This window comes from Rutidosis leptorrhynchoides, chromosome 4, assembly GCF_046630445.1.
Source record: "Rutidosis leptorrhynchoides isolate AG116_Rl617_1_P2 chromosome 4, CSIRO_AGI_Rlap_v1, whole genome shotgun sequence".
In the NCBI taxonomy this organism is placed as follows: Eukaryota; Viridiplantae; Streptophyta; class Magnoliopsida; order Asterales; family Asteraceae; genus Rutidosis; species Rutidosis leptorrhynchoides.
This window is the reverse complement of record NC_092336.1, coordinates 606,267,680-606,295,008: the sequence shown is the minus strand read 5'-3', so window position 1 is coordinate 606,295,008 and position 27,329 is coordinate 606,267,680. Positions and strand designations below refer to the sequence as shown.

General features: G+C 36.1%; 1 protein-coding gene across 2 annotated transcripts; it reads right to left on the bottom strand.

The window, feature by feature from the left end:
• Positions 1–4,529: 4,529 nt before the first annotated feature.
• On the bottom strand, positions 4,530–17,945 carry LOC139904000 (isoleucine--tRNA ligase, cytoplasmic-like). 2 transcript variants are annotated; one of them, XM_071885934.1, is made up of 27 exons: positions 17,768–17,945; positions 16,788–17,365; positions 13,446–13,511; positions 12,235–12,378; positions 11,549–11,763; positions 11,294–11,459; positions 10,746–10,859; positions 10,566–10,663; positions 10,324–10,402; positions 9,950–10,108; positions 9,572–9,661; positions 9,244–9,377; positions 8,816–8,975; positions 8,609–8,692; positions 8,272–8,484; positions 8,029–8,154; positions 7,781–7,918; positions 7,538–7,705; positions 7,260–7,348; positions 7,020–7,161; positions 6,859–6,922; positions 6,687–6,754; positions 6,327–6,449; positions 6,154–6,219; positions 5,897–6,008; positions 4,976–5,067; positions 4,530–4,889 (listed from the first exon to the last, which is right to left on the bottom strand). In XM_071885934.1, the coding sequence occupies exons 2-27, from the start codon at positions 17,319–17,321 to the stop codon at positions 4,782–4,784; spliced, it is 3,552 nt and encodes a 1,183-aa protein (XP_071742035.1). In that variant the 5' UTR covers positions 17,322–17,365; positions 17,768–17,945; the 3' UTR covers positions 4,530–4,781. The 2 variants fall into 2 exon arrangements, with proteins under 2 accessions (XP_071742035.1, XP_071742036.1); XM_071885935.1 differs by lacking the exons at positions 13,446–13,511; positions 16,788–17,365; positions 17,768–17,945 and adding an exon at positions 12,793–13,342.
• Between the last annotated feature and the right edge of the window lie 9,384 nt (positions 17,946–27,329).

The following is a 27,329-nucleotide window of genomic DNA, read 5'->3' as shown; positions in this document are numbered from 1 at the left end:
GTGCTTTTTGTTTCATTTAAGATCTTCGACCACTTCATTAGCAACTAACGCACCATCAAGAATATATCTACCCCCAAGAAACGCACTTTGTTCCATCCCTACAAGACGAGGTACCACTTTACGAATTCTCAAGGACAACATTTTCGCGATAATTTTATAATAACTGCATATAAGACTAATCGGACGATAATCACTAAAACTCAGCGGATCCGATTTCTTAAGAATAAGGGAAACAAAAAAAGCATTGCAACCCTTTGAAAACTCACCAAAAACCCAAAACCAGTTGATTGCACCTACCAAATCATCTTTGATTATGGACCAAAACTTTTTAAAAAACCAAAGTTGAACCCATCCGGTCCCGGGGACTTCGAACTACCACAACATTTGACCGATTCCCAAATTTCCTCTTCCGTGAAGGGAGCTTCTAAGAGCTCATTATCCGCTGATGTAATCGATTCAGAAAATAGCCCTTCAAGGCTTGGTCCATCCGAATTATGCTCCTCGAAAATGCTCTTAAAATGGTTGAAAGCAACTTCTTTGATTGTGTTAGGATTTTCACACCAAGACCCGTTAACATTAATCCCCCGGATGTTGTTTTTATTATATTTTTTCTTTAAGGAATTATGGAAATATTTTGAGTTTTCGTCTCCATCAATCATCCATCGAACACGGGCTTTCTGCTTTAGCATCCCTGTCTTAATTTTTTCCTTTTCCATCCATGTTTTTCTCGAGTTTAGCCATTTAGCTCGCTCTTCATCATTTAAACAACCTACTTCAGCTTTCAATTCAAGATCCGTTACTACCTTTTTAACCGTCTCAATCTCACTATCAAGCTTACCAAAGTGAACTTTACTCCATTCTTTAAGGTCACCTTTTAATCTTTTTAACTTGTTAAGGAAAACGCAATCCTTCCGGTTACCCCCCATTGGACCAGACCAAGAATCGGCAATAACCTTGTCAATACCCTCAACCACGAACCAGTCATCAAAGATTTTGAACGGTTTAGGCCCAAAATCCACCTCACCATCCGTCAACGAAATAGGACAATGGTCCGATACACTTCTATCTAAAGCCACCACTTTTAGATGAGTCCAAAGGTTAAGAAAGTCGTCCGAAACCAAGAATCTATCTAGCTTACTCATTTTCATCCCATCATCACTAACCCTAGTAAATTTCCTCCCACCCAAAGGAATGTCCACTAAACTATTTCTGTCAATGAACTCGTTAAAACTCTTAGCCCGATTATCAAAAAATTCACAATTCAATCTTTCCGACTTATCTCTAACCTCGTTAAAGTCCCCACAAATGACCCACGACACACCATCAATACACAAAATTTTGTCAAGCGAATCCCAAAATTTACATTTGTTAATGTCATCATGCGGGCCGTACACATTGACAATAATCGATTCATTACCCGACTTTTTCCATTTTCCCCGTATAGCAATAAAAAAGTCACCAATTAACTCACTAGAAACCTCGAAGATGTTTTTATCCCAAATTAATAATTGTCCGCCCGACTTACCAACCATTTCTTTTTGAACATACCCACAATCACTAGAACCCCAAAGCCCGAATAACCAATTGTCGACTAGGTTATGACATTTCGTTTCTTGCAACGCTAGAATAGAGGGCCTTTCTACGAAACATAAGCTTTTAACATCACCAATTTTACTTTCTTTCCCGGACCCGAACCCACGAATGTTTAAGGAGATAATCTTCATTAATAAAAAGGAGATACGAACAGAGAAAAAAGACACTTACATATCTTTCTTGGTCCATTTTAGACCAAGATTGGTGCTGAATTCCTCTACTCCAATACTGCTTTCCGATATCAATTGGTTCACCTCCTTTTTCTTGCTATTCCTAGATGACGATGACTTCTTACTCAGTTTCGATCTTCTACTACCACATGTCACACAATTAATCCCACTTGGTTCCTCAACGCCTTTTCCTTTCCTACTCGATCTCTTCGCATGTAAAATTTTTGAAGAAGCTTTCCAGTTGCCGATGGAATTCCAGCAGCAATTGGATGAATCAGAAGCGTAAACACCCCCTTTACTTGCTTTTTTAGGCAAATAGTTGTTAGCGGTATCCATAACATTCAAAGAGGATGAATCACCGGAAATGTTAGCCTTCTCCACCCCGTCACCATCGAAATTCTTAACAGGACTGTTACAATCATCTTCATTCGTTGAGCAATCGGTATCCCCGAGGTCCTCTATCACCACATTATCTCTTGGATCGGCCGAACTAATGACATTAGAATTATTTTGATTATTAGACCCATCAACACTAGTCTCCTTTGCTGGATTATCACGAGTTACTGGGCCAGATTTATTGAAGTTGGGCCCATTTAAGTTGAGGTGAGTTGGCCCAACACTGGCACCCGAATAACAACCCTCAGGGTTTACTTTTTTACCCGAGACGTTTGAGTTGCCAAGAAAACTATCATTCTTCACCTTGGTAACTGGAATCTTGGACTTGGAGAGATTTGCGGCTATAGGTGATTCTTTCACGTTGGACAAAAAAGCATCGTCATTCATATCTTTATCAAAAAGTTGCTTAAATCCCATGCAGGAAGACCCATCGTCTTCCATCTGCACTGGTAAGCCGCCATGACCGCCACTAATCTCCTGACCTTTTTCCGATCGAAACTCCCCATCTTCAAGTTCATCGGAAGCTTCATCACCGGACAAAGAATCCGGAATTCCTTCCTCATCTTCTGAACTATCCCAATTTGACTGTGAAACATTTTCCAAATCAAGTTCTACTTTATCATCACATTCAAGAATACCAACATGTTTGCACCATATGCCTGCCACCAATTTTACTATTCCATTGATGTGTTCGTCATTCTTAGTATGGATCAGGACTTTTCCGGAAACTAGATTTTGATTCCCATGAATAATATTGCAATTTTTGAACTCCAGGGCTGGCCCCCACCACTCCGCAATTGATTTAAAGGTACTACAAGACCAGTATTTGAACGGAACTCCTATGATCTCGACCCATGTTAATCTACCCGAATTAACTGAACGGCCATCCCACAGTTTTAACTCATTAAAACACTTTTTCACCGGCGAATTAACATCACTTACAATATTTTTGGCCATAACACTGTTGTCACATATCAGTAACACATGTAGGCCACCAATGTATTTAATATGAATACCATCTAATCCGTTTACCAGCCCTATCGTGGAAATAAGGTTAAGTGCACCAAAGTTTTTCAGTTCACCAACGATAATACAATCTTCCATCCCAACCAATGGAGAGTTATCCTCAACTTCCACCGTACGAAACCTTTCAGCTTCTTTCGATTTCCAGGCCTTTTTCGATCTAGATTTGGTCAGCAATGTTCTTAAATCTTCTACAAGTTTAGGTTCATTGAATAACCTAGATTTAGATCCGCCAAAAACCTCATTAAGAGCAGGGAAATCATCTCCACGACTAGTGCCCATCTTTGATGACCCCTTCGGTATCCAGACAGCACCACCAGTATTATCTTTCGTTCCATTACCTTGAAAAACAGGCCTGGTATTGAAACGATTTGAGACCGGGTTATGCGAACGATTGACGGCTCGAAAAACCCTAATTGGCCTTGAATCAAACTTTAAGCCTTCTAGTCGACGAAGAAGCTGTGCCTCATCTCCAACGCCATGGAACCTGGCAAAAGCGAACTTGAGTCCATTTCTTAGTCGTTTTCCTGCCAAATAGATGTCCCTAAGATCACCGAATTGCTTGAAGACCCGCCAAAGATCAGAAATGGCCCAATGGTCACCGAAATTAAAGAACATAAATGAAGTCAAACGATGTCCGAAAAACTTTGTTGTCGTCGGAACCCTAGGCTTTCTCTCTCCACGATCTCTCTGCCCTGTCGTACTAAACCTGTATGCATGACTCTCTCTCCCCTCTCACTCTCTCTCCTCACACTCTCTCTCACACACATGATTTTTTTTTCTTTTTTTTTTTTAAATTAAGAAAAAGGATAGAATGGAATTGAATGGAAATGAATTGAATTGAATTCGAGAATTAACTGCGATTGAGTGAGGGATTTCCGATCTGGTGATGTATGTAGCTACAAAGTGAGAAAAGAAATTAAAATATAGATCGGAGTAAAAAGTGAAACCCTAGTTTACGTACCAATTAACAGGCGAAGAAAGAGAAATCACAAATCTGATGCTTAGATTTTGCGGTGAATCTGCAGTGCGATGAAGTATACTCGGGTTGACACGAGGAAATAAACGAGTTAAGAAGCAGAGAAAACTAGGGTTTTGGAAGAAATTAAAATACAGATCGCAGTAAGAGATGGTGAAATTGCTAGGGTTTTTTATTACTAACCTTTTGTTGAAGTGAATTACCTCAATTTATGAATTCGTATGGATAGCAGGGATTATGTAGCCAACGGGGATCGAACTACTGACCTCCCCTAAAGGAGGCAGGCCACCAACCGCTATATAGTAAAAAAATAAAAAATTTTGCAGTAAGAAAAAAAATGAGAATAAGAATAGTAACAAAATCTAACCATTATAGTGCCCTAGCACTCAAAACTGAACCGTATAACAAATATAGCACATTACTTAGGTTACCCCATAAGATTTCTTCCCGTCGTTTGTATTCATCCCGTAAGATATCAAAAAAAGAAAAAAATGCAATTCGATTTTTGATTCCAACAATACAAACTCTCTGGCGAATTTAATTGACAACTTGGAATTGTATGGTAATTTTTCTTTTGATGCCAGTCGTAACAATTTTTGACCAAAAATTGTATCAACGAATTACCAAAGAGCTTTGCTGCTAGCAAAATAATCCCCAACTGTCAAGAACACATGTTTTCCCAGGACCACATCGACAGCAGGCTGATTTTCAATGCAATCCACTTTAATCTGCAAGCCAGAAAACTTCAAAAGTCATTCATTACTTCTTAATTGAGACAAAAGTATAAGAAAAGCTCAAATGTTTGATCACATACCTTCCCATTTCCCAATTGAAATTCTGATCTCAGATTGCTATGGTCCCTGGACAACAAATATACCTGCAATCCTTGTGCATATTTTGCATCTCCTGAACAAAAATCAATATGTTTTTTAGGTAAAACTGCATACAATGTTGACAAGTGCATTCCAAATCATCAATTCGGGGTATTTTATTGTCTACAAGCCATCTGATATATAAAGGATAGTCAGTATTATGTCATCTTTTGTCAAAAGATTGAATGACCTTAAGATGATTTCATAACTATGATTTTCAATCATTGATTCGGTTGACATGTCATAATTGTCTCTCTCCACATCAACTACCAATATTGATTTAAAATTTCAACAATTTATTTTAATTCCAATCAGTGATTTGTAACAAACTCAACTTTAACAATTAATTTGTAAGTTGTAACAACTCAATTATCTCTCATCTCTCGTATCTCATTACTTTACTCTATAAATAAAAACAAAACAAACTTAATTATCTTTATTCTCTAATATATATGGAAAATTATTTATAATCATCATTATCATTAACTATTTGTAGTAATTATTAATTCCGAAAATTCGAGGGTGTACACTATTATTTATTATTATTATTATATTATAGATAAAAATAAAAATAAAAACTGCTATTTTTAGTCAAACAGGGCTCAATTTGAAAACCAGTTTGATTGTTTAAAAGTATCAAGTAGATATCGTTAGTTTTATTAAAGTTTTTGCAGAGTTTGTTACAAAAAGGTTTTAACAGGTCAAGCAAAAGACACCAAGTAGATATCGTTTAATTTTATTACAAAAGGTTTTAACAGGTCAAGCAAAAGACACCTGACTCATTCTGATACATCACAAAGCTGTTTTTCCTGCCAATACGTTTATATGGTCACATATGCAGAAAAAGAGGAGCAACCACTTACCTGAATACAATTCAAGGACTGCATTTTCGTTAAATCGTAATGCGGCTCTTGACAAAGTTATTTTGAAGTCAAAATTTGAAATGTTCTTGTAAGTCTCCTCAGCAATGATTACCTAAAAATGTAGAGGGTAAAGTACTATGAGGATGCAAAGGCCTAATCATTAAAGTAAAAAAATAGAAACTAGAAACATTAAAAACCGACGAAGGAGAGCATTCAATAAACATTTAGCTGTGTATTTGAGACTTGAGAGGTCTTACAGCATGGGTTGGAATAGTGCTGAAGTCGAGTAACTGAGAGCCTAGAGCCTCTTTGATGTAGGCTTCCTGAAAAAAGAAATACAACACACTATTGATTTTCTTTTACTGAACTGAGTGTTATCTCTAACTTATATCTAAAGGGAACGTGATTGCGCGGTATGATTACGACCTACCTGTGATTTTAGAATTCCAGTTGAAACTGAAGCATCTTTATCCAATGACTCAAAGTAAACCTCCACTAAATCTGTGGGTTCAAGTGCAGACTTTTTCCTTAACTTTTGGATTCGGTTGACAACCTATAAAAGTTGTTTAAAATATATAAGTACCTGTTCCCCATGATAATTTCAATTTTTAACAAGACATAGTTCAAGATGTGTGAATATAAACCAAATGGCTTATATACCCTTTCCATAATGAACTAATGAAGATATGTTAATTTCTCAAAACAATGACAACAGGAAAGATAATGATTTGATACTAATATAACATGTGTTGTAACTTTAACTAAATATATGAAATAATAATATTGATACCTCTCGAGCAAAACCAGCTTCGACTAAAGACTCATCAGGTCGCAAGTCCATTATAACCAAAACATCACCTAAACAATGATAGAAGAAACGTTACACAGGAATGTTACTCATAAAGCGCGCGCACACACACACACAAATATAATAGTACCATAAAAATGTCTAGTTTCCCTACCATCACTAGACGCATCCATCTGCTCCTCTGTGACACCAGCTGGGCGCTTAAATTCACGTACAATCTACAGTGACAATATTTTTGCCGATATCAACATATTTATATAACACAATTTAAATATCAAATACCACACATAGTTGATCTTATGAATATCCACTCACCTTGATGTCAGTGAGCTTCAAGCAGTGGCCAGCAATAGTAATTTCCCCGGCTTTTTCAAAAGATAAAATATCCTGTTGTGGCATAGCCTTCACTGAGCCAGCAACTTCTCTCATTGATTTTCCCAGTCTTTTGCCCAACACACTGGAACATTAAACCCCAACAACAAAGAAGCTAATCCATGATTCATTCTATAATTTTATGTAATAAAATGAAAAGTAAGAAAAAGATCTAAAAAGTACCTGAAATCAGGTTCAGCGCGTAAAGAAGCATACATCAAAGGATCATTGCACGGAACAATAGATTTAACATTGAGCTCCTCTAATACATACTGTAAAGTAAATTTAACCAAATAATCAAAATACAGAAAATGGAATATAATTGTTAATAGAAATATAAACATCACATCACCATGACCAGAAGCTATTGTACCCCAATCCATCTGTTTGTAAACATGGCAGATGGCTTCACTAACCCATAATCAATTCATTATAAGAAAGAAATAGTATATCACTAATACCTCTTTCAGTTTACCAGTAATATCATCAAGAAACTCGGCATCTGGATGTACAAGAATCATCTCTTTCAGTGGAGTTTTCAGAGGTTTGTTGTGTCGCTCACGAATATTACGTGCGTGATCGATAATTGTCATCATTCTATTTACACTTTGCTCGATACGATTTCCCCCCTGAAGCAATATCGTTAATCATCAATTACGTGCAGGAAGAATGAAGAAGAAATGTGCTAAAAATACCAATAATACCTTTCCTTCTACTTGAGGGAAACTACAATAGTGAATGCTTTCCTCCGATCCATTCGATACTTTTCTCAAGTTCTTATAGAGAACCTCAGTGAAGAATGGTGTGAATGGAGCCATTGATTTGCAAGAAGTTAAAAGCACCTACAACACATTGTAAAAGAATAACTAAGTGCAAACTAACTATGAATATATAGGACATAACTATATTTGAAATCAATTTAGAAACGCAAATATATACTTCAAAAGCATACATGATAGAGAGTTGAAAGCGCAGTTCTGCAGTCCTCTTCTCCAGTGCGACCTTTCAATCTTTTCCGGTTGAATCGTACATATATATTCGTTAGATTGTCAATGAATTTCAAGAGATAAGGAACCACCTGCACATGTACTTATTTAGAAACCTCAACATACATAAAGACGCAACGTACTAGCATAAAGCTCTTGCATGTGAGCATTGTGTGTGTGTAGAAACATTAAGCCAATAACCAACTTACTGTATAGAGTCGATAAGCATCCATTTCCTGTCGAACAAAATGAACCAGACTCTGAGTGGCTGAGTTGATCCACTGATCAAGCACATTAGCTGAGTTAAGAAGAGTGAGCCGATCAAGAGGAACAAATGATGCAAAACCTTCCACTTCAAGTCTTTTTGCATTTTGAACAAGAAATCTATAGGCATTATACCATGGCAAAAATACATCTTTGACCTGCATAGTTGACAGGTATCCAATTACCAAAAAGTAAAAATGAAGGGTAAAATTTCACAAAAGATATCATGTAAATGGTCCAAAGAGTGTCTATAATCAGCCATATGACGGTAAAGATGCTCACAACACTATAGACTCCATCCTTTTTAAATCGTAAGGGTTCTGCGCGCACAACCGGAGAATTGATTATGTACAATCTTAGTGCATCCTGTAAACATATCATGGGAAACAGTCAGATAAGAACTTAAAGTATGAGGTTGATGCAAGTCTATTTCATATCTTCTGCCATAAGAGAATAACGATTATATGTTATTCAACATAGAGCACTTACAGCACCATAATCATTGATAACTTCCATAGGAGAAGGATAATTCTTCAATCTTTTACTCATCTTTTTACCATCCTCGGCCAACACAAGGCCATTGCATATGAGATTCTTGAATGCTGGTTTATCAAATAATGCTGTAGACAGAACCATGAGAGTATAAAACCTGCAAAAGTTACAGGTAGATAGTTTCGTAAAGCATGCATTTTTTAAAAGAACCTTAAAGGCATAAAAAATTTGTAACTGGTAAAATGGGTCAATTGCCTGAGTCAGATAGGAATGACCCGCAACACTCATTTATTCAACTTTCTTGAAAAAACTATTTAATTATCCGTGTTTTAAAAATTATAACAAACATATCATTACAAAATTATATATACATAAAGAAACAAAATCACTAACTTGCAGATGTATTAGATGAAAAATGATCTTACCATCCACGAGTTTGATCTAACCCTTCGGCTACAAAATGTCCAGGAAAGTTCTTGTCAAAGAATTCTTTATTTTCAAATGGGTAATGGATATATGCATACGGCATGGACCCACTCTCAAACCAGCAGTCAAATACCTGAAATCGTACAACAAAATTTTCATCAATTAAAAAGAATCCCAAAACACCTTCAGCTAATGCTGTTACAGGAAAAGAAAGGGAAAAAATCGATAGAACTTCAACTTTGAAACAAACATACTTCTCACAGAATTTAATTACATATAATTTTAAAAAAACCAATTCAAAAAAAGAAGAAAATATGATTTTCTTACATCCTCTACACGACGAAGCACACCAAATTCTGGACCACGTGGGCTGGGAATTGTAATGTGATCAATTTTGTGGCGATGTAAGTCAGTGACCTGTGAGAACGAAATTAGTCAGCAACTATTCAACAAATCTTAACTAGTAACAAATGAATCACCATCATATAATACACACTTTTTCACTGGACAAATTAAAGACAACTGTCATTAGATCGTGCTTTTTATGTATTTGATTCCAGTGATCATATTCTAATGATTATACCATAGCATACAACTAAAAAAGTGGTAAAATCACGGTGTAATGATCAAATATTGTTGATGCTATATTATGATACCAAATCAGCCACAACTGTAAGGGTAAGTGAGAAAGAGCAAACAACCAACCTTCATTCCTGAAAGCCTTTCAAGTTCTTCGACAGAACAAATAACTACAATATCCACACCATCCTTACTAATCCATATGGGAAGAGGAGTTCCCCAAAACCGACTTCGACTAATAGCCCAGTCTCTTGCATTTTCCAACCAATTCTGAAAGCGCTTTTCCTGTATTCCCATATAAAAGCAAGTACAAATAATTTTGGTCACTAGATTTTATGGCTGTCAGTCTGTCAGAGTATAACTTATACTGAAAGGTAAAATTGGTTGGTCTTATATTTATCAATAGTATTAAGGACATATAACGCAAATCAACAGCATCATTATATGAACAGTAAAAGTGCAATAAAGTGAACTTTGATAAAAAAAAAAATATATTCTACCTTCACAAACGATGGAACCCACGTCGTCTCCTTAATGTTCTCTAGCAATCTATCTTTCAGCGTTTCCACGGCAACGAACCTTGAACAAGAGACGAGAATAAACAAAACTAAAGATTGTATCACTTTACCCAGACACTAGAGTACTAATAATCGTAAAACAAAATACGTGTTATATAGTATGTATTATAGCCAATTAAATGCAAAATCAATAAACTCTTAAACTTAAAAATAAGGACTTGTACCAGCTGGGAACTGCTCTGTAGATGAGAGGCGTATCAGATCTCCAACAAAATGGATATGAATGTGTAAAGCTTCCGGTTTTCACCAGCCTGTCTTTCTCCTGCATCATCAAGTACGAAAAGTATTCAATATATAATATCTTACGACAATTATTTTCCTTCATTAATCTCAATAACTCTTGCCTTCACTGCTTGAATGATATCTTTATCTGCCTCTTTAACATAACGACCACTGAAATCAGTGATCCTCTCTGTAAAGCAGCCATCGTCATCAACAGGCATAACTAGATTTTCTCCCTGGAAAACCCAATATTAAAGTTTCAGATACAATAACACGCGAAAAAGAAAGAATAAGAATTGGAGATCATGTGAGCACAACCCTTTTCAAAAGCATACTATAAAACAAGTGTGTTCTAATGTTGCATTCATTATTTGTTCACTGTTAGATCTGTTCTTAGTTTATATAATCTTTAAGGATTCAAAATTTCCCTAGCTAAGCTTCACAAGGAGGGTAACCAAATCTTCATGTGAAACTACATGAACTTCATTGTAAAACAAACTCTCACAACAGTTGCTTATTGAAACATATGGAGTGCAAAAAGTAAGTTGATACAAAAAAGTGGTTTGAAGTTGTAAAACTTGTTGTGAAGGTTTGTGTTCACATGAACCCAACCCTACACGCGCACATTTTAACATGAATAATGTAGATGCAATTAACATGTTTCCCACACCTGAGTAATTATATTATTTTTTATACAAACACGATAATCGTCTTCACCAAATGCTGGAGCACAGTGCACGATTCCAGTTCCGCTATCAGAAGTAACATAATCATCTGCAACAACTCTGAATGCCGTTTCTGTGTGATCCTTGAAATAATCAAATAATGGCACATACCTGCAATACAATATTTTACAAGATTTAAGAAATTTACCAATAAACTAGACTAGATTTATAATACACCAAAAAGCAACATGGACACTCACTTTTTACCAACGAGGGACGATCCTGGAAATTTATCCAACACATCATAAGAAACAACAGAACTTTTAGCTTTTCCACCAGTAGATCCCTTCGTTTTTGGAAGTGACGTATCATCCGCATTTCCATTAGGTGTTCCTTTCTTTGGTTTCTCTATTGGAAGCTCTGATAGTCGAGATTCAGCAACAACATAAACTTTCCCATTAGACTTGCTCTTCACCTGATTTTATTTGAACTTGTAATTAAATAAGCATGCAAGTATGCAACCTCAAGATAGATATTATAATTTTTCACTTAAGATGGCAAAATGGGAGAGACGTCTGGTAACATGTCAAAACAGGCCCTTTTAGGTTGGACTGAAATAAACCAGCAAGTTTACCCGCAAACAATTTTTTTGTCTATTTAAATATACTTGTAAGCAACTCATGCAATAACTTGTGATTACAAAGACACTGTTACAACAATGATATGTATCTTTGACTAAAAACAAAAAATTATACACATTGAAAACAGACTTCAAGCGAGTTTCAACCAGCTTCACCCATTCGCACACTAGTGCATTACCCTATTTATCTATATTTTTGTCTAACTTAACGTGTTTGAGAAAAACAAAGCCCAACTTGGCCAATTTATAAGTAAATGTGTCAAAATGTCAACAACTAGCTCAGATAAAAGAAGCTTGGTGACTAACCTTCACATATACAAGATTGGAGTTAACACAAAGTGCAAGATTACTAGGGAGGGTCCATGGTGTTGTTGTCCATGCAACAAATGCTGCACCATCTTGATCATCAATGATTGGAAAAGTCACCATTATTTCCGGATCAGGCACGTCCTGTTCAACAGATAAAAGGTGACATGAAGCAAAAAAATTCAAATAAACATATATATACAAATAAATCCTCTGCGTGCGTGAGAGGTGAATACTGAAAAGGCATGCACATATGAATGAATACTGCCAAAGCATCATCAACTACAATAACAATTAATTATATATGCATTAACACTAACAGTTCTATGATTGTATTGGAAACAGTTAACCACTTACAGTCATTTAAGAAAACAACAATATCATAAGTTTTCAAATTTTTATAATCCAGTGATCAATGAGCTTTGTCAACAGGTTTCATAATAACCATCAAGTTTTAGCTACCCTTACAAATAAACCCAAAATCAAGTTTCGCGTAGAAGAGAGTAGATGCAAAACACAGTCAAAACAATGATAATGCACAGAAAGAAACACACTTACAACAACAACAATACTCAATCCCACAAAAGTGGGGTATGGGGAGGTAGGATGTAGACAATCGTTCCTCTTAAAAAGAAGTCGTTTCTCCACTAGCAAGTAGAAAAAAATCGATTCTCCACCCACCGTTAGAGAAAGTCATCCCTCCCTCTACTCGAGAATAGAGAGACTGCTATCCAGGAGGACCTCCGACCAATGTGACAAAAGCAAATAAACAAATAAAAGTAAAAAAGGAGAAGTCAATACATGCATGAAAGATGTCGTATGGGCATTGAAAAAATGAAAAAAATATATACAAAAAACGTGGAAAAACGGAGATAAAAATATATACAATTATGTAACAGCTAACATATCTCACACAATCCTGTTAACGGATTAACTATTAAGTAACTACTACCATAAGCTACGCCTACATTATCATATGTATGTGTTTATATGGTGTACATTTACAACAGCCTTGTGACGTTCAAAGGTAAATGATCCTAAAGTCAGATCCTAACGCGCCAGAATAAATTGCACATGAAAATGAAAAGTGAGATAGCCAGTTCCGTTAAACAAAATTAAAGAATCAGAAGGGAGGACAATAACAGGAGAACAAATTACAAAAACAGCCTAAAGTGAAATGAGTCAAAAGAACATAAATTTCATTTTCTAACCTTATAGTTTGAATTAGCTTCGAAATTGGACAGTGGAGTCTTGCAGCCAGTGCTGTATGGCATCACCTGTTAAATGAAACGCAGCACCACAAAAAAGGTATAGCACTAATGAACATATAAGAATCGTCAAAACACAAACAACATATATATATATATATATATATATATATATATATATATATATATATATATATATATATATATATAGTGGTAGGATCAAGAGTGAAGTAACCATTCGGGGGGAAGCGGGGGGAAGCAAAAACTTTTTTTTTTCCATTTTTTGAAAAAACTTTGTTCACAAACATTATAGATGAGATGAAAATATGAACATTTAGTAGAGACACTTTGTGATAAATGTTTTTATTTTGGCGGGAAAACGCTCGAAGAAGTAATATATAACAATTATCGTGTTTTTCGAGCGTATTTTGAGGTTTTAGCTATTGGGGTTTAGATATTAGGGTTTATAGGGTTTAGATATTAGGGTTTAGAAATTTAGGGTTTAGGGTTTAGATTTAGGGTTTAGATTTAGGATTTAGATTGAGTTTTTAACACGAACGGTTTAGAGTTTAGGGTTTAGGGTTTGGTGTTTTGGGTTTATGGAATAAACCCAAAACACCAAACCCTAAACCCTAAACTCTAAATCGGGCTAAATTTTACTTCACAAAACATGGGAGAAAAAAACGTTCATATTCTTCACGAACAATATTATCTTGAATGTTATTTTTGTCGATCGTTTTCCCGCCTAAATAATAACATTCATCACGAAGTGTCTCTTCTAAATGTTCTGATCTTGATGCCGGAAAAAAAAAATCAAAAAAAACGAAGAAAAAAAAAAAAAATTTGCTTCCCCCGTTTCCCCCCGATTGGTTACTTCCCCATTGATCCTGCCCCTATATAGTGGTAGTATCAAGAGTGAAGTAACCATTCGGGGGGAAGCGGGGGGAAGCAAAAACTTTTTTTTTCGTTTTTTGAAAAAACTTTGTTCACGAACATTATAGATGAGATGAAAATATGAACATTTAGTAGAGACACTTTGTGATAAATGTTTTTATTTTGGCGGGAAAACGCTCGAAGAAGTAATATATAACAATTATCGTGTTTTTCGAGCGTATTTTGAGGTTTTAGCTATTGGGGTTTAGATATTAGGGTTTATAGGGTTTAGATATTAGGGTTTAGAAATTTAGGGTTTAGATTTAGGGTTTAGATTTAGGATTTAGATTGAGTTTTTAACACGAACGATTTAGAGTTTAGGGCCTAAACCCTAAACCTTAATCCATAAAACCAAAACACCAAACCCTAAACCCTAAACTCTAAATCGGGCTAAATTTTACTTCACAAAACATGGAAAAAAAAACGTTCATATTCTTCACGAACAATATTATCTTGAATGTTATTTTTGTCGATCGTTTTCCCGCCTAAATAATAACATTCATCACGAAGTGTCTCTTCTAAATGTTCATATTTTCGTGTGATCTTGATGCCGGAAAAAAAAAAATCAAAAAAACGAAAAAAAAAAAAAATTTGCTTCCCCCGCTTCCCCCCCGATTGGTTACTTCCCCATTGATCCTGCCCCTATATATATATATATATATATATATATATATATATATATATATATATATATATATATATATATATATATAGTGGTAGGATCAAGAGGGAAGTAACCATTCGGGGGGAAGCGGGGGGAAGCAAAAACCTTTTTTTTTCGTTTTTTGAAAATACTTTGTTCACGAACATTATAGATGAGATGAAAATATGAACATTTAGTAGAGACACATTGTGATAAATGTTTTTATTTTGGCGGGAAAACGCTCGAAGAAGTAATATATAATAATTATCGTGTTTTTCGAGCGTATTTTGAGGTTTTAGCTATTGGGGTTTAGATATTAGGGTTTAGATATTAGGGTTTATAGGGTTTAGATATTAGGGTTTAGAAATTTAGGGTTTAGGGTTTAGATTTAGGATTTAGATTGAGTTTTTAACACGAACGGTTTAGAGTTTAGGGTTTAGGGTTTGGTGTTTTGGGTTTATTGGCTAAATTTTACTTCACAAAACATGAAAAAAAAACGTTCATATTCTTCACGAAAAAAAAAAATTTCGTTTTTTTTGAAAAAAAAAATTTCCAGCATCAAGATCACACGAAAATATGAACATTTAGAAGAGACACTTCGTGATGAATGTTATTATTTAGGCGGGAAAACGATCGACAAAAATAACATTCAAGATAATATTGTTCGTGAAGAATATGAACGTTTTTTTTTCATGTTTTGTGAAGTAAAATTTAGCCCGATTTAGGGTTTAGGGTTTAGGGTTTGGTGTTTTGGGTTTATGGAATAAACCCAAAACACCAAACCCTAAACCCTAAACTCTAAACCGTTCGTGTTAAAAACTCAATCTAAATCCTAAATCTAAACCCTAAATCTAAACCCTAAACCCTAAATTTCTAAACCCTAATATCTAAACCCTATAAACCCTAATATCTAAACCCTAATATCTAAACCCCAATAGCTAAAACCTCAAAATACGCTCGAAAAACACGATAATTGTTATATATCACTTCTTCGAGCGTTTTCCCGCCAAAATAAAAACATTTATCACAATGTGTCTCTACTAAATGTTCATATTTTCATCTCATCTATAATGTTCGTGAATAAAGTTTTTTCAAAAAACGAAAAGAAAAAAAAAAAGTTTTTGCTTCCCCCCGCTTCCCCCCGAATGGTTACTTCCCTCTTGATCCTACCACTATACATATATATATATATATATATATATATATATATATATATATATATATATATATATATATATATATATATATATATATTCTTAAATTTTACCTTCTCATTTCATTTGGTGAACATAAACATGCACTTCTATAACTCCATAAAAAGGAAAAGAAAATGTATGTAACTAAGGATATCTTTTAAAGTTCAACACCAACATTATTTAATCTGTACTAAATTCTAACAAATTTACTGTTTGAATTTGCATTTAAAATGTGAATATCTTATTGCTAAGATCTCTTAGATTAGCAAAACTTGATTATAAATCTACTAATTCAGTAATACATAAATCAGTTAATAGTGCACGCCAACATAACTGATATATGTACTTCAACAGTACATAACAATTCTAATTTTGGTCACTTCACTTGTTAATTCTAAAAATTAACACAAATTTGCATTGCAGATCGTCAAAAATGGAAATTACCATTTGTGAAAGCATGTTTAATAGAGCACATCAACAATTGTTGAATTAAAGAAATATACTTGCAGGGAGCAAGAAAAGACAGTATGATTAAAAAAAAAAAAAAAAAAAAAAAAAAAAAAAGGAACTAACCTTGAACCCTCTATAAACAAGCTTCTTCTCAAATAATTGATGAAACACGTACCATACACTCTCCATAAAATTCAAATCCATGGTTTTATAATCATTCCTAAAATCAATCCATCTCCCAGTTCTTGTAATCACCTTCTCCCACTCCCCAACGTACCTAGTAACAATACTCCTGCATTCCTCATTATACTTATCAATACCCATATTCATCACATCCTCTCTGCTCTTAATCCCAAGCTTGATGTCAATCTCATGCTCCACCGGCAACCCATGGCAGTCCCAACCGAACCGTCGAGTGACATGGTGCCCCGTCATGGTCTGGTACCGCGTGACAATGTCCTTGATTGTTCCAGCTAAAATGTGGCCATAGTGAGGGAGACCGGTGGCAAATGGAGGCCCATCGTAGAAGATGTATTCTGGTAGGTCTTTAGTTTTTTCAAGCTGAGTTTCAAATGCTTTGACATCAGTCCACCATTCTAGAATCTTCTCTTCTTGTTTCGGGAATGAGAAATCTTTTCCTTCGCATACATCATCCATTGCTTAAGATCAAAACCCTAACCCTTCCTTCCGTTACTGAAAATCTAAAATCAGAAAAATATATCTCATATTAGAAGGCAGTAAGTGTTATCTTAACAAATAAAATGAAAAACAGCAACTATATTGAATATAGATTTCTTAGAAACATTACACACCTATATCAGGCCTAAACATCACATCTGTAATCAAACAAAATTATATAATCACGTAACGATATAACGCCAATAAAGTTAAGTATGAGATGATAAAAAATTTTACGGCTTAATTAATATAACAAATAATAATACAAATTAAATTAATCATCAATTTTTGAAAACTTCGTTTGATTCACCTTCTTCCGTATAATTACACCTTTCACAAACATAAAACCTAGCTTAGCCAATATAAGGAGATTATTGTTATCTTTATATTAGAGCAAATGTGATGAAGAAGATGGGATCACATACATGTAGACGATTGACGATGATGGATACGATCAGCGGTGATTAAAGATGTCGGCTGTAAGTCGTCCACTGCAGCGGCGGTCCGATCGAGAGCGGGAGTACTTCGCGAGTTTGGTGTGCGAGCAGAGTGAAAGAACGGCGATAGGGTTTTATTTGTTTATACTACGTTTATTTCTGATTAATCGTTAATACGAAATGTACAACTGTTTAAACCATAACGCTCATATACGGATACGGATATGGGAATATTTAAGGGTCTGTTTAATTTTTTTTCTCATTAATTTTTTTTCTCATTAAGTACAGTATGATGAATATAGATGACAAGTCCATCCAATCCAATCCAATCCAATCCAATACGGATATAAATGACATAATGGGTGAAAAAATAGACTTCTGTGCCGATAAAGAAACCATGCCGTCTGAGATGGAGAATACAGAGGCAATTTGCACTCCTCATAACTTTAAAAAGTCACATTTTTTTGCTACGTCCAATACTCCAAAGATGCATGTTCCAAGCCCGTTGCACAGGCCCAATTCTAATGGGCTCGCCCAACGTAATTCACCCTTTGATGTTGATATTTCAAGTGAAAGGTCTTTTTTCCATTCTGCCAGATTTGCACACGAAAAATAAGACAAACATGACTGCCCAACACTAGACTGTAGATCGGCGTGTGCGTTTCATAGGAAAAATGCTCTAAAAGCGAAACTTCCTGATAACAAACAAAGCAGTTGTGGGCATCGATGCACCTCTAAGGGACACAAACGCAAGAAAAATAAATCGAGCGATTTGATTGAAGATGTTCAATTGGAGATGGAAAGTCGGACTGAGGTAAGCATGGTAGATCACAGTGATGCCGATAAATACAATGGCATGCCTCGAAAACCTATCAAAGTTAAAGGTAAACTTCTTAAATCTAAGAATAATAATAATAAAGAAGGAAAGAAGGATGATGTTTTTCACAACTTCTATACGGCATGTTTGATAGTAATGAGCGTGCTAGTAAGGAAAAACAATGAAGATGCAACATGGATTACTAGGGGGTTAGGGTGTAGGGATTAAGGTCGAAGAGTGGGTTTTTTTTTTTTTTTGATGATACTTGGGTAGGAGTGTCTAGGATAAATTCTAGGGTCTTTACCTATTATCGTCTAAAATCATGTATTCATATCGGAGTGTGGACATATAAACGAACTCGGTTCTGTTATTGGAATTTTGGCAATGAGGCAAGTGTAAGTGTTCAAAATTGAAGGTATATTGAGCAACAACGTAAGTATATTCATAAAGAAATTATTGATGAAAATCAATGGTGGTGGTGATGCTAGCTGTAGTGTAGTTTTAGGTGGAGTGGTGAGGATGTAACAAGATATTCAACGAGTAGTATAAGTAATAGCAGCACACGTATACAAGCCTGATCCAGGTGATGTAGAAAAAGAAAAGTCAAGGTGACTTTTATGGAGGAAAGAAGACATATGGTTAGTGGGACAATGTGAAGAAGTCTGTTATGTTCATGTGTGGACCAAATTTTGATGCTCTTGCTAATATGATTTTGGAATTCTCATATGATTGGTGTAATGGTATGGGTTTTAAAGCAATGAAATTTTAAAGTTTAATTGGTTCGACTACCATTTGGGCGGTTTGGTTTGCTAGGATTGGTGTTTTGTTTAACGGGATATATACGTGTTGGGCCGGAGTATTTAAGCGTATAAAGCTCAAAGTATTCCAATGGTTAGTATATTCAAAGATATGTGATAACCATCAATTCTACATTTGGGAAACCCATCCATGGTGCTGTTATAAGTGTCGAAGTCTGTTGTATATGGTTGTTGCTCTAAAGAGTGTGGCTTACTAGAATATTTTTTAATCCTTTAATGTTTGTGAGGGTAATGTTCTTTGGTAGCTTTTGCATGTTGCCTTCTATTTTGTTTATAGCCTAAAATGTGGGCTTCTATGTTTTATGGATTCGAGTAAGTGGACAAGTATTCTTGTAGTTCATTTTACTTTTAAGATGTACTCTACAATATTTTTACTTTTTCGTGAAAATAGTTTTATTTAATTTCAGTTTTTTGTCAAAAAAAAAAAAAAAAGATGACATAATGGGTAATGAATGGTTATATGTAGTAAGAAGTAAATGAAAATTTTTGTTTACTATTTTGACTGAATAAATTGACTGAATGTTGTAAATTTCTTTTTTAACCTTAAGAATAAAAATTAGCAAACGAAAAACAACTTGAATAAACACGATTACGAGACACTCCAGGAAACTTCCATACCACTCAAATCACCACTCTAATTATCTATATATTCAAATAGAAAACAAAAGAAGACAAAAAAATGGTACTATTCATTTAAAATTTTTTGCATTTTTGTCACCTTCCCCTCAGGTTTTGCATTATGTTAATTTCACCTCCCCTTTTGACTAACTTTTCAATTTTGGTCAACCCCTAATTTAAGAAATATATATTAAACAAACTATAAATTTATCAAAATGAATATGTAGATCAGCTGGTAAGGATGTTTGTTGAAATCTTAAGAGACGCAGGATCGAACCTTGAAGTTGCCTTTTTTTTCAGGCTAGCAATTTTGGGCCCAACGAAGCGGGCCGACCCAAATACTTGTTACAGTTCATACTTATATAAATCACAAAAGATATTATATCCCTTTCTATTTCAATTATTTGCGTTGCTTGTATACAAAACCCCAACAGAGCAAATTCCACCTTCAAAAAGCCATTACTGTCCATCTTCATACTCATCGCCTTCATCTCCAAAAACCCATAATCTTCATCTCCAAATAATTATACTTCAACTATAAAAACGAATTTAATTTATCTATACTTTATTGTAATAAAAGAAAAAGATAAGGGTACATAGATTTCTACCTTCGCCAGAGCATAACGATTTTAATGAGGGGATATACATGGATTTGATTAGAAAATGGGGTTGAAGATATTTAAGAATCCCCGTAAATAAAATGGAAGAAAGGGATAAGAGTAGATTGGGAAAAAAGATGGCTAAAAATGGCTATATGGGGAGGAGTAAGGTTTTACGGGTGTCCCGGAAATCTTGTAGTTCATTTTTGGTGATTGAATAAGTCAAAAGTAAACAACAAAATCTGGTGACCGAATAATTTACCCAAAACATTAAGTTCATTAATGCACAAGTAAACAAGCCCTAAACTTATGGGTTTGGTAGTGCAAAAATGCCTACTCAAAATCAAAATTGTAATTGTAATTAAATAATCTTTTCTATAATGTAAATCTTAGATCAACTCTAACGCATGCGTGATGGAGCCAAAGTGCACCTAACACGCTGCTAGCACGCGGCTAACGCGACGTGTTAGGGGAATGTGGTCGGCGACTCGGCGTGCTAGAGCTCAACACAAAGAAGATGCGCGTGTGTTAGACACAAAATGGCGGCGTGGAGGTATTTTAATGGTTCATTTCTAAATGATATATATATAATACTGTTATATTTTATTTAATTTTAATAAAAAAATAAATAAATAAATATTTTAAATTCATCTAAAATCAGCCATACAATTTTCATACTTTCATTTCTCTCATTTTATAAATTCATTCAACTTTTTTCATAAATGGATGTTTATTTAGTTATTGTCGACGATGATTATTCGAACGACGAATTATTATTAAATGTTATGCGTTCGTTCGCCGAAGAGCTAGACCAAGAAGCTGATGAAGTCTCAAGTCAGAGACCTCCACGAGCACCCCGAATGTATCTTCATAGAGATCGCGAATGTGCGGCTCAACGTCTATGGAATGACTATTTTTGTGATAATCCTATGTTTCCTGATAACAAATTTAAAAGACGTTTTCAAATGCAATCGCAATTATTCATACGTATCATAACAGGTATGTCTGAATGCTCTATTAATCTTCTGCCCGCGCACTTTGCATTTTTTTAATAAACATACGATGTTTTTTGTCGTCAGAGTTTTAAAATCTATCAAAAAAGCATATCTGTGTGCCAGTTGGCCTACGGTACATGGGGTGATATGTGGGACGAACATTTGCATATGAGTGAGCAAACATCATTATATTGTTTAGACAATGTTACTGATTTGTACCAAAAAGAGTATCTACAAAAACCAACTACACACGATATTCAACGAATATGCGCATCACACGAAACAAAACATGGTTTTAGGAGATGCTTGGGATGAAACAACCCAACCCGTATTCAACCGGATAAATTTTTTTTTATAGTAACGATCATTAGCGTGCCATTGGAATGATATAAACCATTCCATACAACCCATTAAAACGTACAACAAGTTTAATGTTTACAAAAGGCACTAAGGCCATTAATCAAATGTAATACAAGTTCGACCCATTTAAAATGATAGTTTTAATCCAAACTACACCCGAGCATGGTTTGGGGCTAAACTACCCAAAAACACTAGGTCATCTTCCAAAAGCTTTAACTAGCAAGCATCATGGGAATCTAATGCCCAATAACCCCTTTTCCTTTCTCCGTGTTCGCACCTAAAATGTAAACAACGAGAGGGTAAGCTAAAGCTTAGTGAGCGCAATAGTTATACGTATACATATATAACCTACTTACTTGCAACCACTTACACAATACCGTATACAAACTTGTAACTCAAAAAGCATGTCATCATACTCGTAATACTAACAAGTTGTACAATATCACAAAACCGCATTAGCATATACTCAACACAATCTACATATAATATGCTAAACAATCAACAAACCCCCATATGGTTAACCATAAACGCTATGGTGCTACCGGCTCGATGGTTCACACCATACACATTTGAGTCATACTCTTTTATAGTGCTACCGGCTCATGGTGCACACTTTGTTTTATAGTGCTACCGGCTCGATGGTTCACACTTGATGCTATCGGCTCGATGGTTCACATCATGATTTTATAGTGCTACTGGCTCTTTGGTTCACACTTCGGCGCTACCGGCTCGATGGTTCACGCCTCATTTTATAGTGCTACCGGCTCGATGGTTCACACTTTGTCACTTGTCACATACATGTTATGGCACTACCGGCTCGATGGTTCATACCATAACATTCACAACTAAATACGCCATACACACATACGTATAATTACTCCACTCACCTTATCGTCTTTGGTGAACTAGGAAATCAAGCTCGCAACCTTCAATGTAATGCACCTATCACATTATGCATTTAATTAACATACAAACTAGTGGAATTAGCCACAAACACTTACTCTTGAGCATTTAATGACCTAATGCATTAAATGACTCACATCCACCAAAACCGCTCATTAATGGCCATGACTCGTCATAAATCACTAAAAGCTAGTGATTAAAGTCTACTAATTCCAACTAACACAAACTTAGAGTATTTCATACCCATCTCACCCAACTAGGTCAACATTTCCCCTTTTGACCCATTTTAACACTTAGACTCGTAAATTGGTCAAACACGAACCCATTAACATCCCAAATGGGTCTTACAAGCCTCAAATGACCCAAACCCTAGCCATAAATTAACTAAAACTTAAAACATGTAGTTAATACTTACTAACACTATCAAGTCGTAGCTAAGAATGAGGAGAACAAATTTCCTATTTGCTCCAAAGATCGAATCACAAGTCTTCACCTTCGAATCTTACTTTTAATTTAAATGGGTTTTATGTTTTGAGAGTAAATTAAAGAAGAAAAGAGAAAAGAAAATGAATAAGTGAGATAAGTGGTTGAGATTTAATGCCCCAATCAGATCCATACGCGAAAATACGAATATACCCTCAAATTAACCCTTTTTAAAACTGAATTCGGAGTCAGACTGGCAGGTCTGCCGCGGCGCGACCCATAACGTCGCGACGCGACAATTGAAGGAAATCAGATCCTCTTTAACCCGCCTCCTGATTCTGATTTACGTGAGATGCCGCGGCGCGGCCCACTCCATCGTGGTGCGGCGTTGTGCTGCAACTGACCATTTCAACTATTTTAAATCAACATTGATTTATTCGACTTGTACACCTCGTTCACGCTTCCTATATTCGTTTAAACTTCGTCTTTAAGTCTCACATGACTTAACACTATCAAAACATATGCATATACTTATACATGCATCCAATCTCAAACGTAATATATAAATATATCTCGTATACATCAAATTAACACTTTAAATCGTTTAATCACATAAACAAGCGAATTATAAACGTTCTAACGATTAAATAAGTACCTTAAGAGACGTATGAAGAAAACGGGATGTTACAATTCTCCCACACTTGAATCGGAGCGTGTCCTCGCGATCCAAGCCGCATGACAAGCCAGAAGATACACCAATACAAACTCTTCGGGTTCCCATGTAAACTCGGAACCTTTACTACGACTCCATTGAACTTTAAAAGTTCTCACCTCTTTATGTCTCAACCTCTTTACCTTTTCATCGAGTATAGCAATCGGCTTCTCAACATACTCTAACTTGTTGTTTAGCTCAATCTCGTCTAATGGTACCCATAAAGAATCATCCGCAAGACACTTACGGAGATGGGAAATATGAAATGTATTATGGATCCACAAGCTCTTCGGGTAATTCTAAACGATACACAACTTCACCAACACGAGCTAACATCTTAAACGAACCAATAAACCGAGGAGCTAACTTTCCTTATTTTCGAAACCGAATAACACCTTTCCATGGCGAAACTTTAAGCATCACCATGTCGCCTTCTTGGAATTCGATCGGTCGCCTTCGTTTATTGGCATACGACTTTTGTCTATTTTGAGCCTTTTTCAAATGAGCCCGAATCATATCAATCTTACTATTCATCTCTAGAACCAAATCGGTACTCCCGATTTCTCTTCGTCCCACTTCACCCCAACATATAGGAGTTCGACACCTTCGCCCATAAAGCATCTCATACAGTGGCATTCCAATACTAGTATGATAACTATTATTGTACGAGAATTCCACCAACGGTAAGTGCTCATCCCAACTACCACCGAAATCGATAATACACGCCCGTAACATATCCTTCAATGTTTGATTCGTACGTTCGGTTTGACCGTCCGTTTGAGGATGGTACGCCGTGCTCAATTACAATTGTGTACCCATATCTTCATGAAATTTTTCCCAAAACCGAGATGTGAAACGAGTATCTCGATCCGAAATAATAGATATAGGAATCCCATGCCGTGATATCACTTCCTTGATGAACAACTTAGCCAAAGTCTCCGATGATATCGCTTCCCGAATGGGAAGAAACAAGGCACTCTTCGTCAACCGATCAACTATCACCCAAATCGAATCAAATTGGGTTCTTGCCGTCTTTGGTAACTTTGTAATGAAATCCATGGTAATGTGCTCCCATTTCCATTTCGGGATTTCTAACGGTTGTAACATAACATGCGGCTTTTGGTGTTCGACCTTAACTTGCAAACACGTGACGCATTGTTCAACATACTTAACAACATCACGTTTCATGCCCGGCCACCAATACTGCTTTCTCAAATCAAGATACATTTTCGTTGCACCCGGGTGAATGGAATACTTTGACTTATGCGCTTCATCAAGTAGCACTCGTCGATTATCACCCATTTTAGGCACCCACACCCGTCCTTGAAAGGATAACAAACCATGCGGGCCTAAGGTAATAGACTCTGTTTGCCCCACAATTCGTTCTTCATGCTTATTATTAACATAAGCTTCAATTTGAATCTCACCGAGCTTTACAAGGAAATCGTTCGTAATAATCATGCGTGACGATCCTACTCGTATCGCCGGATGTTGACTTTTTCGACTTAACGCATCCGCGACCACATTCGCCTTGCCCGGATGATAAAGTATTTCACAATCGTAATCTTTTACCACATCCATCCATCTACGTTGACGATAATTCAAATCTCGTTGATCAAAAAGATGTTTTAGGCTCTTGTGATCCGTATAAATCGTATACTTGACACCATACAAGTAATGGCGCCAAATTTTCGACGCATGAACAACCGCCGCCAACTCAAGATCATGAGTCAGATATCTCGTTTCGTGTTCCTTTAATTGTCGAGAGGCATACGCAATGACTTTACCTCATTGCATTAGAACACAACCGATCCCATTTAAAGAAGCATCACAATAAACCGTCATGTCTTCTACCCCTTCCGGCAATACTAACACCGGAGCTTGACATAACTTCTCTTTTAACAATTGAAAAACAATTTCTTGCTCGTTTTCCCAATTAAATCTCGCGTTCTTTCTCGTCAATTTCGTCAATGGAGAAGTGATCTTAGAAAAGTCTTGGATAAACCGACGGTAATAACCGGCCAATCCGAGAAAACTTCGAATTTCCGTAGGCGTAGTCGGTCGTTCCCAACTTTTCACCGTCTCAATCTTCACCGGATCTACTTGAATACCATCTTTGTTCACAATATGGCCAAGGAATTGAACTTCCCTTAGCCAAAATTCACATTTAGAGAATTTTGCATACAACTTCTCCTTCCGCAACGTCTTCAACACACCATGCAAATGATGTTCATGTTCCTTCATACTCTTCGAATAGACAAGTATGTCGTCAATGAACATAATTACCTACTTGTCCAACATAGGTTGGCACACTCGGTTCATAAGATCCATGAATGCCGCCGGTGCATTGGTAAGACCAAAAGGCATAACTACAAACTCAAAATGCCCGTAACGCGTTCGAATGGCTGTTTTCTCAATATCTTCCTCACGGACCCGCATTTGGTGATAGCCGGACCGTAGGTCGATCTTAGAGAAATAAGTTGCACCTTGAAGTTGGTCAAACAAATCGTCAATCCGAGGCAATGGATAACGATTCTTTATCGTCACTTTATTCATCTCCCGATAATCGATGCACATCCGCATACTGCCGTCCTTCTTTTTCACGAATAAAACCGGAGCGCCCCATGGCGAAGCACTCGGTCGAATAAAACCCTTCTCAAGTAACTCTTGGGTTTGATTTAACAATTCTTGCATTTCGGTCGGCGCTAAACGATAAGAAGTTTTAGCAATGGGAGTAGCACCCGGAACCAACTCAATGCGAAATTCAACTTCACTTTCCGCCGGAACACCCGGTAATTCGTCCGGAAAAACGTCTTCGAATTCACTAACCACCGAAATTTCATGAATGGATGGTGGCTCTTCACGAGTATCAACTACATGGGCAAGAAAAGCCATACCACCACTATTAAGAAAACGACGTACCCGTGCAAGAGTGCATATCGGCACAAGTCTTCTCCGTCTCTCGCCATGAATAATTAGTTCTCCCCCACTTGGGGTCTTTACCCTAATAGACTTTTCATGGCATGCAATATCGGCTCTATAACGATCGAGCCAATCTATACCAACGACAACATCAAACTCACCTAAAGTCATCGGAATGAGATCAATTTTAAACGTTTCGGAACCGGACACAATATCAAAATCATTACAAACATCAACCCCTAGCATCGTCTTTCCATCCGCTATTTCAACTTCTACCGGGTGACTTAACTTAGCTAGCGGCTTATTAAGTTTAGGCACAAATTTTGGAGAAACAAACGATAAATTAGCATCGCTATCAAATAGGATCGTTGCCGGATTAGAGT

Excerpts from the sequence above, each read along its gene's own strand:
- LOC139904000 (XM_071885934.1), bottom strand. The coding sequence starts at position 17,321 with ATGGATGATGTATGCGAAGGAAAAGATTTCTCATTCCCGAAACAAGAA. Across the intron at positions 8,693-8,815 it reads TTATCAATGATTATGGTGCT|GATGCACTAAGATTGTACAT; the intron begins GTAAGTGCTCTA and ends ATATGTTTACAG. Across the intron at positions 7,919-8,028 it reads CGCTTTCAACTCTCTATCAT|GTGCTTTTAACTTCTTGCAA; the intron begins GTATGCTTTTGA and ends AATGTGTTGTAG.